Source organism: Atheta coriaria, unplaced genomic scaffold, assembly GCF_025399875.1.
Source record: "Atheta coriaria isolate IRGN ID8LTWV9N9 unplaced genomic scaffold, Caltech_Dcor_3.1 hic_scaffold_3_pilon, whole genome shotgun sequence".
NCBI classification, from domain to species: domain Eukaryota; kingdom Metazoa; phylum Arthropoda; class Insecta; order Coleoptera; family Staphylinidae; genus Dalotia; species Dalotia coriaria.
Window position 1 is genome coordinate 3574506 of NW_027045445.1, and position 13438 is coordinate 3587943.

A 13438-nucleotide genomic window follows, 5' to 3' on the forward strand; every position below is an offset into this window, starting at 1 on the left:
CATAAAACAAAAATTGTTTTACGTTTCGAACAAGAGAGTACATACAATGAAACGTACGTGCAATGAATAATTTCGATCGGTGCAAAACAAATATGCGAAAATAAACAGACTAATTTATATCAATAAAAAGCATACTGCGAGCGTGGGATGAATACAAAAGTTATTTAATGTAAACAAACACAGTTAAGAAGCAAACTCAGAAAACATAAATAATCTATAGAAACCTGCTTGAATTGTTAAGCAGATTTCAAGATTGAGTTTGATTCTATTTGCTTTTCCAATAAATGGAATATTGGAAACGTACGTTTCTTATAGGCAACTTAATTGACAGAATGTTTGTACAAGTAAGAAAATATTGAGAAATTGAATATTTTACATTTTAATTGATTTCTGTTAGGTTTAAGGCCACTTAGTGGATGAAAATGCATAGTAAACAGTGAAGCAACTTGTGTGCTATCAAAAATGCGCTTAAATCGGACTAGAGAATCAAATAATATGTTTTACATTGTCTTTTATACTTCACAATCATCTCACAACTTTAATATAGCATTTAGAGAAAATAAAACTAAAAACTGTTCTTTTTATACAATTAATCAAAGAAATTACAACAATACAATCATCATTCTGTTTATGAACTTCGTTCCACCTCATTAAATTTGACTAAAATGATTTAAATCTATGATATTATAGCAAAGTTAAAGGAATGTAAAATAAATACTTTTAAGTAGAACAATTGTTGCCTGATGCCGCTGTATGGACATATTTCACATGTTTTAGATTGATCGAACTTCGTTTATATATAATATGAGCCTAACATTGCCCAATTGATTAAATAACAGTAATAAATTGGCACTTTCATTGCAATCGACCCGAACGTGCGTCAGTAATGACGCCCCACAGCTCGATGATCATATCATCATCAAATCCAAACTCTTGCAGATCGGAATTGTCAATAGCATACGCAAATTCCATCGAGTTTTGTTTTCCTCAGCAATATCCCATATTTGTGTAGCAAGCTCAGAGTCGTTGATACCCAGGAAGGTCTCCATAGTAGAGTTTAGTTTTTCTATCGCTAATTCCATCATTTCGTCCTGGAAAGTAAAAAGTTTTAATACAATCCAGACAGAGTAGAAATTGAAATTTATATATTGGTTATACCTTCTCTTCAACTTCTGCATTGCCTCCTGCTTTGAAACGTAATGTTTCTCTGCCAGTGCCCATTGATTTGCCAATCTTCTTGTTCGACTTGGGCTGTATCGTTGTGAAACCAGTCCGGATCGGCTCAACCAGACGCATCATAAATGTCGAGCCCATTGGAATTGCTTTCAGTATACGAGCCACTTCGTGATGGCGCTTGCCAATCATGAGTTCTCCATCGAGTTTCTCAATGTGATCACCCACCTAGAAATTATATGTTGTAATTATTTATGCAACTAAAGTTTCTAAACATATATCCATACTTGTATATGCGGAATTTTGCTGATGACTGATCCTTCTTTGATGCGTTTGATGAAGGCGTATCCAGCACCGTTGTCTGTGATGGTCAGACCCAAAGCGGTCTCATCTTTTGTGAGCTCAACTTCCTTTGGTCTACCTGAATAATAATTATTTAATTATAACAACTTTAGTATAAGAATATATAATTTTGCTGTAAAAGAAGTGATAATTACCTTTTTTATGTGCAAAAATGAAATCTTCAAGTCCGATTTGTCCAGCAAGTAAATTCTTCATGTCCGTTTTGTATGTGTTGAGTGTACAGAATAAAATCTACAACAAATATAAAGATAACACTGCTATTAGCAAATTTATTCGAGTAGAAACAATTATAGAGATAAACACAAAGATTAATATCACGCAAGGCGTTCATCGTAAAATATTTTAATGTGTTACATAAGGAAGTCATTAATTAATGCTGGCATGTGTTGAGCTTGAATTATCGCAATATAATAACGTTGTCCGCAGATTATCGCTGTGTGCTAAATGTAATTGTAGAGTAAATAATTAATATTTGAGATTTCAGCAATTGTTGGCTTTCTGACGCACTGTATAAGTGTTTAAAACTAAATGATTTGTCGGCATCTTTATACTCCAACATGAACACGCACGTAAAACGCTTTGTTACACTTTACGGTCATAAACTTCTGCATTGAATATTTTATTTTATTGGTTAAAGATTCGCGTAAAAGAAGAGATATACACTTACAACTTCATTATAAATGTTAAGCATATAAATGCATCTAAATTATATACAAGAATATAATATGTTGCAAACAAATTATCCATCTAAACATATGTATGCTTTAAGCAATTTAAATATTCAGTGATTATCTCTTGTTGCTTTTTTTCATTTGTTATGTTCACATGTGTTATGTACGAAGAATCGCGTTGTTGAATACGAATACGCTGAAATGAATTTCCGGTTTAAGCATTAACCATACTTCCTGTTTCTTCAATTTGAATGTCACCAACTACGGACTGAATGCATAAAGCATATCTACAAATGTTTGTAAATAAAGAAAGATTTTAACTTTTAACACTTTAAAAAGTTTTATTCACATTTAAATTTCAAATTCATAGACAATCAGGATTGCCAATATAAAAATAATGGCTAATCTGTCATTTATTCCCGCCAAAACTTAGAGAAATGCAAAAAATTGGCGTCAGTATTCATTCCGCGAGTGGCGTTACGTGAGGTTGCACCTGCGTCCAAACATTATCGCAAATTTCGTTAGTAACGGACATTTTAATTCGTTTAGTTTAGTAAGTTAATTGAACTGAGTTCGCCCATTGTTCGAGACATCGATTAATGGTTTTCCAGTCGCATGTGAAAGTGTAGTGATCGTGAAAAATCGCGTATATAACAATCGCGTGGACGCACGGTGCAACTGAAAAACGCAAACGTGTTGCTGCTTATCATTGAACATTCCTTTGCCGATACGATGAACAAGGTTATCGCTCTCGCCGAAACACTGCTTCAAACAAGGTACTAATTTTACATTCTTACAATATTTAAAAATGAACGTTGAAACTTGTGCATGATTTGCAACTTACGCCGCATGCAAATTTTACATGTACCTACTATGTGTAATTAACTAGCTACCAACTTAGAAACTAAAAAATATATTTCGTAATAAAATAGAAATCTTTGTTGTATGCTGATGCACACATTAAGCAAACAAACAAGCTTGTTCGTGTTTGTGCGTTATTGCTGCATAGGTAGTAATTAAACACTTGGATTTTCAACAGTGCTTGGTTCAATTAATAACTTTAATTACAAGTAATTTTGTGAAATCATGGTAAAATTCGCCTGTTTGCCGAATTATTTCGTAATAAACTTGAGACAATGTAGACTTTAGAAGTTTTTAGAGGTTTTCTCTTGAATTCATTTAATCTATTCTATTGTATTCCATATAATTCCAGTTGACGCAAATTAAGCTATTTACGACTTGGAATCAGAAAAAGTGGAATTATATTACAGCTATTTGTCAAACATCTGAGGATTACCGCAATGGCAATACGAAAATCTTAAATAATCGACAGTGAATGAAAAAAATCACAGATGTTTAAACGTTCATTGAAAAACAGTCATGAAACGAATCGCATTCTAACTGAAACAATATAACTGCAGGTTGAAAACTAATATGAGTATCAAATCTCTGTGGTGGTAAAAATTCGATTAGCTAAATCGTCGTCCTCAATGCTTCGTTAAGTTTGTTGAAATGTTGAATTCGCGTCACATGACTATGCGCTTGAGGTGAGTCGCGGTAAAACTCACATACGCAAACAGATTATTTATGAATTAAGTTGGAAAAGTACGCGCAATGTCTGTTTGATAGGGTCCTATGTAATCCTGCAACAGAGAGCAGGTATAAACTGTGCGCGAGTGTAGGTACGTCGTGCACGGTGTGAATGACCGTCAATTCGAGAACGTTTCCTCTTGTTTCGTGCTTCTTTCCTCCGGCTGGTTACAGGTCGCATGCTGCGTGCATCGGCACGGCACGCTCATGTTGCCAATGTGAACACTGATGGCAAATACAGGGAAAAACATTGCGCAATAATACAGATCATGGGTTCACGGATTTATAAGTTTGTGAAGCAGAACTGATCATCCGCAGAGACAGATTTACATGGGACATTCTCCTAGGAAGCTAGAAAATGATCTCAAGTGTGGCGTGAATAAGCTGTTAATGCAGCAGATAAGATTAAAAATTGTTTTTTTATGAAAATAAAATATCTAATCATTTATTAATGATGGCATACTTCAATTAACTTATCATAATCTAGATGATTGCCAGGTAATTTTGAAAATATCCGCGGAATTTTATTTTTTTTGTTTCAATTTCATTCGAAAATTAACAAAACAACGTTTTGTAAGATTAAATTCTTAATTTTAATGATCACTGTTGGCAAAACATCGTATTAATTAGTTAATTGTTTGTTGCATTTAATTCAACTCAATATAGAGAAGAAAAGACAAATTAAGATATTAAGTAATGTTGTTGTTAATGTGCGAATTGCTTGCGAATTACAATTACACTCACAATGACCGTTTTATAGCGTTTGCTTTTGCAATTAGTTTGACACGCCAAATTAATTTGATCATAACACATTATATAATTGGCAGTACCTTGAATTTTCACTCTCGCTTGGATAAACTAAACTTTAGTTTACACCGAGTTTATATTTTATTGTATAGCAAATTTGTCTACCTGCAAAGGTATTCGAACAAATAATATCTCTATTAACCATTTGGTTCATATACCTGACTTCTATATATTTACTTTTATCATACGAATAAATATAATATAGAAAAAGGTGCAAATTTCTACTTTTCTATTGTGTCGTTGAAATTAATTGCTATTTGTCATACAATAAGCAGCTTTATCACAGTATAACAAGTTCTATAAATAATTAAAGCATGCGCGTAGCAAATTCCATAATCTCGGTATGAGTATACTTTCATTGTTGTTTTTAAATGACCAAGACGTGTTCACATTAGTGGGTGTTCAATTAAACACTTTTCTTTTTCGCTGCTTTCTCGTTATTTTATTTCAAAACATTCGACTTGAACTGTACAAGTTAAAATTGCAATAATAAGAATAAAAAAACACGGAAATACTATTCTTGCATTCAAAGATTTCTAGACATCTATTTGAGCACATGCACAATTGAAGACTGACTTTCATGTCGTTGACATTAAGTGCTTTATAGTAAAGTGCATGGGTTGTTAAAATTTGAAAGTACAATTCGATGCAAAAAAGGATGTGCTTACTTTTCGTATAAAATAAATACTATCGTATTTGGTAGATTCAATCAGTATGCTTGCATTTTACATTTATAAAACAATCGTGAATGAAAGGCAAAAGTCAAAAGTTCAATTACTCGGTAAACTTTCCAAAAACTTGCCCGAGTATAAATAAAATGTCAAAGCGGGGTCGCCGTTTTACTTTCTGATATAATTCATACCAAAATTTTAGCTCATGCTAAATAATTAACACCTACGCGATAATAAATCGTGTTTCGTCACTTTATATTCATACCTCGCTTTCGGGAAATTCAAACTGTTGTGCAATCCTCGCATACAGTTCTTTGACGTTCGAAAATCCAGACACGAACACTGTGGGCGACCCGTGGGCCAACTGACAATGGAATACCAATTCGGTACCTTTAACGCCACCATTGCTCTTCTGCTGATTCTGCTGATTGGTTTGATTGTTGTTCTCGATGCGGTTTGCCAACACATCAGGCACGGGACCGCCAGCGCTGGCTTTCAGTTTGTTCTTTTTAAACATTATGACTTAATTTAAATCCCTTTTCGCACAATAACTGTAACAGTGTTCCGCAAAAGTGGAAATCCGATTGCACATCCACCTACGCACTAACTAATGCAAGATCATGACAAGCTGTTCGCTTGCGTTATCTTCATGAATTAATTAACTGATACTCGGCGTTATCAACACGTAATCTCCTTTAGTGTAAGTGTTTTTATATCGCTTTGATGATAAATATTACCTGCACTCATCTCGCACACTTGCGCACTTTTAGAACACAAAATATTTCGGTTTTTATCAGTCCAGGGCGGACGATCTGTTGTTGAGTGCGGAGAGTACAAGGTACGCGGTTAATTCGTACCTGCGCGAGCGATATTGAATTAATACTCGGCGAATAGCACAGCACGATGTGCACAGCGGTCGTGCCAACGACTCAAAGCACACACGCCGACTATGGAGTATACGCGGCGCGCTCGATGATCACGAGTCAGCGTTCGTTGTTCAGCCGGCTCACAACCAACGAACGAAAGTACGCTCCGCGGAAGGTAGTATTGAAACAAGGGGGACAGGTGTAATTACCTGCTGGTGCTGCCGGTTTGGGTCGGTCGCCCTATATTTCTTTCCGATGCAGTAATATACCTCGGTTATAGTGCATAAGTCACTATAACTCAGCATGATCAGCATATTTGTTAAAAAACTATTTCGGTCAAAAAAACTTTATAAGTACAAGTTTTATTAAGTCAATTTCTAACGATACGTCTTTTAAGTGCTGGACGTCATTTAAGTACATGTACAATCAATAAATAGTTTAATATCTCTGAGATATTTACAATTTTATATGCATTTTGATACATTGGTAATACAGGAAATAATACATGATAAAGCATTCCATGTTATGAACTGCTCAGGTCCCAAATTGTTTGCAAGTTCAAACAGAACAATTTTGCAATGATTCACTCTCTCAAATGTTAGTTTTTTGCAAGCAGTTTATACTTTTCTAAAACAAAACAAACGTGGAAATAAATTAAAACAAATTAATCAAATCAAATAAATATAAAAGTAAAAAAAGTTAAGTTGTTACACTAGCAAAGTCTGATTCATGCAAAATCAAGCAAAAATAGTAATGATAGCATCAAAATAAATCAATGATACTGTGACTGTTGACTAGATTGACTACAAATTATTGTCTTTTTTCGTTTCTGACTTCATTCAACGCGTACATAGTCGTTAAAATAGTTATACCTGTTCTCCATGGCCTGTTCTCTATGTTTGATGTATGATAAGAAAACGTTGTACACCATTGTTACGAAATTAATGTACAATACTTGATATTGCACGGGCAAGAAATAAAAATTTATGAATTGTGTCGGTGGCCAAACGCTCCAGTCGATCTAGAAAGTAAAACGAAATGAAGCTGGAGCACTATAGGCAACCAGTTATTGTACTTACTAAATACACTTCGACAAATTTGCCGTTAATTTCTTTGGTACACTCTTGTAAATCTTTATTCTCACAAATTCCCATTCCATAGAAGAACCAAGCAATGCATACAGGTGACATTAATAATTGATCAAGTAGAATCTTCTTTGTTATAGAGAAGAGATTTCTCTTTGGTATGTAACTATCTAAATATTTATAGAAATAGTGATGTAGAGGACCCATTGATAATCCAACCAGAAACATTCTCACTACAATTCAATACAGTCATAATATTATTGATAATTTCATTTAAATTAAACAGTTTTTTACCCATTCTAGCCCAATCATATCTTTCTGCCATCATGTGTCTTCTGTATTCAATTTCTTGTTGAGCCAAATCACCAAGACCCATGAGAACACCTGATGTGACTGTGTTTGTTATAAACAAATATTTCCCAAATACATCATTGAATAAGGTGCCTCCACGAATTTGTGTTGATATCTTTGGTACTTGTCTGTATGCTTCTCCCTTGACATGACGTACTATTTGGGTAATCGGTAAACGCGTTCGTAGTAAGGATAACATCTTGATAATGAGTTGATCTTTTTTAATCTAGATTACCAGTCAAGGAGAAATAACTAGAATAGGTTTTGTAGGTTACTTCCACTTAAATATCACAAGACTTAAATGCCAATTTAAGGCGAACTGAGAATTTTGTGCCAAGAAGGCATACTTTATTTTTGATGAGTATTTTTGTACAATGCTGCACACGTGAAGGTATTAGAAGAAGACCCTCTTATAACAAAAATGACAGGTTAGGCGTCCTTCAAATCTACTGAAATTGTTCAAAAATCCTTGTGAGATTCTATTTTAATACACGTGGAGCCATGCATCAGCGAATAATATAAGTTTTTGTCTGTTTTGTAAACTCACCGGTAGAGTGCACTGCTAGTATTATTTCAATAAATTTATTCACAGCAACGGGAATCTGCTAAGAGAATAATTCAATAAGCTATAATTATGCATTTATAGCTACATTTTTATTACTTAAAAACCAGTTTATTAATAGTTTTAATTCGCTTATTAAAATTTTTGTAAATACAAAATTTAATCGTGGTGAAATTATACTGCAAACAATTATTAACGGTTATTGAAAATATAATAATCGAATGAAGTTATTATTATGCCCGAGTAGAATGCATTTCGGATGTGATAACTTTTACTGCCCTTTATAATAATAAATGACTATAAACTAGATTGATGAAATAATTGCTGGCGGCTCGTAAAAGTTTTTCATTCGAGTATTGATCGTTTGTCCAGCTGCCATTGAACTGAAATATTATTTATTAACGTAGTGGCAGTTGCGGTTTTAACTATTCTTGTCGCACGGTACGATTTCCAGACGATAATCCCTAAAAGCAGACACTGTTTCGCCACCTAACGAAATTCAGCCGGGTCGAGTGTAAAATACAGATTGAGATTGAAACGGAATGACGACCACGGAGATCTGAGATGATAGTCAGATGACAAGAAAGGTCCTGCGCTGGCAGTTTTCTAAGCTGATGGCGTTAGAATATGTGCATTTGCTATGCTTAGCGCTGAGTATTTTAGCCCTACGCAAATGTCCCAACTTTGCTGGCCGTGCGCGGGATTTGATACAATCGAGGACTTTATCCGGAAACCGGAACATCGAAAGCATGTGGATATCTTGCGCTGGAAACTTCTGACGTCATTTAATAGAATACAGACTGTATTTGATATCTATATTCACAGTTTTCTAAAGTTCATTAGACCTGCATAATGCAGGGTCAAATTAAATCCATCATACGTAAAATGACTTTTTCAAACTTTTGAAAGGTATAAAAATGTTCCGTAACGTTTTAACCAAATTCACTTAGACATCTTAAGCATCTGCATATTTCATTGGACGATATGAATTATTCATGCGAAAGGAAAAATAAGAATGGCGAACGCCCCAATGAACACATAATTAACACAAATGTCGCTTTCGAAGTGACGCTACCTTCAGCGTCGGATTTGAGGTTGAAAACTTCTTCATTTTCGCATCTATTGAAACTACGAAACGGTTTTGTACATCACTTTTTGCTAAATGTATTAGCTTTAATGCCGGAGTTTAGTTTATTAGTAGTAAATTGAGCTTTTAGGATAGGGTTTTATTTTATTTTATTTTTATCCGCTTTAAAGGTATTATCTTTACCGTATTTTATTTTGTAAGTAAATTTTAATTAGGCTGCTAATGGACTAGTACTTTGATAAAATGAATATTACCTCACTGAAGTACTTGCTGGTTTCGTTTTATTATTTATTTCGGAATAGCTTTCAGCTGCATGTTTAATTTATTATAAATATTAAATGTAGTTGATACGAGAGGAAGCTCTCATCTATACTTACATTGTTGTAAGTTGAAACATTTTATGTTTTTATTGATATTCGATTCTATTGTCGTAACTAAATTTTCTGCATATCGATGCGTTTGAAAGTTTTCAACTTACTTTGTCACATATGTTGTGAATAATGTTGAGAATTTATCTGTACTTTTCGAATATTTCCTTGTTCTTTCCGTGAGAAACTATGAGTAAAAGAAGGTGAAAGATTTGCTATAGGTACTAGTATTCAGGAAAATCAGCAAATTGAAAACTCTTTACGTTACGGCAAATGCCGATACACTGCGGAGCAATTGAACACTCGAAGAGCTTTTGAAGTTTTCGCCTACGTGAAGTACCTTCTTATTTTTCCTCTGGCGTTCTTTCAATCGTCTGTATTTTGCACTCTTTGCACTCTTGCACTCGTGATCTCCAGCTATTAGAAAAACTCACCTTGGATAAAATTACAACCGCATTACTCTTTACACGAAGCGAAAATTACGAGAATGGGATTTTTTATTGATTTTTGCAGCTGCCGTTGCTAGAAAACTATAATTTTACGACAAAACATAGACGAAAATAAAATTACACCCACAGGTGTTGGTTTGTTTGCGGTGGAAAATATGTTGATTTCACATTTTCAAATAATCTCATATAGAAAATGCAATTGTTTGCTTTTCGGTCGTGCAATAAATGTTAAAAGCTGTATTAAAGCTATTAACTAAACCGGTGCGCGATTGTGCGCAAATGAATTCGTTCGATGGCGCGGCGCACATTTGCATGTCGCAGGTATAGGTATCCATACCGGTGGAAAATATTTGCAAAACGACCCACGAAGAATGATAAATATTGGTCCACCGAAAATGCATCAACTATGTACGCGGAAAGTTCGATTTTATTTATGGCACACGCTTTAAAACCTCGGCTGCGCGCCGAGCACGCATTGTGCAGGGTCGGGTCGTCCGGAAAATATGAATAAAGAGAACATCAGTGTTATCTCACGATGGCTTTATGATCGTTTATTGCCGTTTTCCAAATTGTTTAATAATCGGAAAATATTTTTTTACCGCGCACATAAATCATACTCACCTGAAAATATAAATATGTTGCGCGCTGGTGGAACTTCTCAAATTTCTATAACACCATATCCGACAACTGATTGGCAAAGTTTGGTCGTAGGCAGCGGTCGCCAGACGCACAATGTTCGAGGGTGATTACACGCAGATCACGTCCGAAAGAGTAAACTACCCGGGCTATCCTGTACATAAATACGATAATATATGAAAGTGACTGCTTTCGCACAAGCCCTCGGTGGTAATGTGCTCAAACACTCCTTTCGGTGGCTCGCTCGCCACTGCTTTCACTGATATGCGCAAACTAGATAATCTGAAATGATCTTCGATGATCCCCGTCCTCGTTGCCGTCACTTGCCACTTTCGACTAGAACCAGCCGAACCTCATGAAAAGTTAAGTGAGAATTCGTGACCTGAGTCTTGCTACTTCACGCTTTCGCAACGTCTACACATCCGGATCGTTGCCGCGAAAGATGTGTGCGTGTGGGTGTTCGGCGAATTGCCGAACTTGTATCTCAATATACGAAGAAAGCCCGTAAAAGAAACTTGTGCATTACAGAGGTTTTAAATAGTTTTTGTACTCAAACCCGCGCTTCTACTTTAGCTCTAGTCCTGCCGGAAAAGTTATTTTATTATTTTCTTTTATAATAATACGTGGAGGACAAGTTGTGGCCGTTGTACACATGTTATTATTTCGCCCACCTGTGTTTTCTAGGTTATGTAGTTGTCGAATAACCGAAAACCCTTAAGTTAAGTTGTAGTTGTTTGTTGGCGTTGATCCCAGAGCAAAAATTAGTAAAGTTTAAAGCGCCCGAGGGCTGTAAAACGTTTTACTAGCCCCTTGAATTCGAAACTTTTTTTTACTTCTTGTCAAACTTGTAAATCAACGAAAAAAACTTTTCGTATTTCATTTGCATGTAAGGAAAACACGTTATTTATTAGATTTTCAAATCCAGCGAATTTGCAATCGACAGAGTTTTCTTTACGCTTTGCTCACTTGATGTTAGAGAATTACCTTCGACGCCCCGTAGGCGTAGAAAGCAACAAACGTAGAACCTAATGCACGTCGCCTTCGTACAAACGCAAAAGCTAGACGACGATTCGCACGCCGGAAAGGAAACAAATGCGTTCGCATATCTTTTTTGGTCGCTCACTTTTATCCCTTTATGCTGCGAACGTGTAGCGAACGAGAATATACCTTCATCGCCGCAGCGCAGCGCAGTGGTGGTGGCGGCAGTGAGGCGGCGTGACGCGTTTCAAACGTAATGTAAGTGGGTACGTGTATCTTGATGCCCCGCGTCGTTTTACGTTTCGCGTGCGTCTCGTTTTCCGAATTGCTTTGTTTTAGTTCAAGCCGACTTGGGACGCACCGAACATGCAAACACAAATTGCAAAATATCCGATGCTTCTATTCGTATTCCACTTTAATCTTTATATATTCTTCGAACATATTTTAAAGGTAAAATATCTAGTTGCATTAATTTTTCTTATTAAGTAGATACTTGGTATGCATGCATGTGGGACCAATAAATGCCATAAGAGCATATTGGCATTTTTATGAACCTTCATTACGCCTTAATCTAGTGTCTAATAAGTCATGACACGGATCGCTGGTTCGATATAGCATGCACCATGACGTAGGTGGCGGTTAGAGCTTTCGAAGGCGGTTTTGAGGCACGTATTTGATCATCGCCGCAGAAGGTGCCCTCACGTCTTGATATATATAACACGCATACCGAAGGCGGCGTTGGTGCATTGCATCAACACTCGGGAATCGGTGTTCCCGGCACGCCGACGTCCACCATGCGGCAGATTGCAATTAATTAGATGTATTGCTCGCACGCAAATAGCCACAGCTCGTAACTCTGCATCCGCAAACCTCGCCGCGTTCTATAATAATCTTCAGCAAATGAATAATATTGCACTAAGATTTACGATGCGGCCTCGAAAATCGTGAGATAATATATCTTTGCTTAATTCGGTGTTGTTGCCGGTTTCTTCGCAAACAATGACGCACCAAGGTAACGTTTTGCTGTGTTTACAAATATTTGAGAAATTTATTATTCGCACAAACAGAGCACACGATGTTTATTTATTCTTGCTGCCTCCGGCCCCGGGAGAGCGCAAAAATAAAGAATGTAAAGTTAATTAAATACTTGCTTTTTGTTTGATGTTGGTTTTCTTACGATATGTAACATAAATAAATGAGAATAATTTGGGTCAGTGTCCTGTGGGTAAGGTTAGATATTTTATTATTTTAGTTGTAAAACTAATTTTATAATTTCTACGCACTGGAAATTTATGATCGGAGTCCAGGCGAATGTTTTTATTATTTTTGCGCTATAAACCTTTTAGTAAAATCAACTAGGCTAGGATAATAAATGCTCGCATTCTATTTTAATAATTCAGGAATATATTAGGTAAGTGCTCAGTCATATACGAACTTATATATGCGTTTAATACAATTTGACCTAAGTTTTATTGTGCTTTCCATTTTGCTACGTTGGTTGTCGATTTTTTCACGGTACCTAAATGCTAAAAAATAAAAGGTAGAAAAATATCTGTGTCAGAGGAAAAAAAAACGACAAAAAAGAAAACGGTGAACTGAAAGTGTAGCGACGGTCGAAAATGAGTTTAGCCCAGTATCGATACCAAAATCAGCCCCCGAGGAAATTACAAAGTTATAAAACTCTTACGGCACCCAATTTTATCTGTCAAAAGCTATTAGTTTCAAGAACGCTAATCAGTACCAATAACGCCAAGTCGGAAGCCGGTAATAGTCGATGTCTA

At 35.7% G+C, this 13438-nt stretch overlaps 2 protein-coding genes across 3 annotated transcripts; both read right to left on the reverse strand.

The window, feature by feature from the left end:
* Positions 1-363: 363 nt before the first annotated feature.
* Positions 364-6230, reverse strand: kermit (PDZ domain-containing protein GIPC-like protein kermit). Its single transcript, XM_065299464.1, is given in 6 exon segments — positions 364-986; positions 989-1091; positions 1159-1401; positions 1461-1594; positions 1671-1767; positions 5541-6230. Coding segments are annotated over 6 exon segments (960 nt in total). The 5' UTR covers positions 5793-6230; the 3' UTR covers positions 364-855.
* Positions 6231-6471: 241 nt separating this feature from the next.
* Positions 6472-8043, reverse strand: LOC135789569 (mpv17-like protein 2). Of its 2 annotated transcripts, XM_065299469.1 has the most exons (4): positions 7521-8043; positions 7221-7459; positions 7014-7162; positions 6472-6768 (listed from the first exon to the last, which is right to left on the reverse strand). In XM_065299469.1, exons 1-4 carry the CDS (start codon positions 7774-7776, stop codon positions 6759-6761), a joined length of 654 nt encoding a protein of 217 aa, XP_065155541.1. In that variant the 5' UTR covers positions 7777-8043; the 3' UTR covers positions 6472-6758. The 2 variants fall into 2 exon arrangements, with proteins under 2 accessions (XP_065155541.1, XP_065155540.1); XM_065299468.1 differs by having other exon boundaries at positions 6472-7162.
* Positions 8044-13438: the final 5395 nt, after the last annotated feature.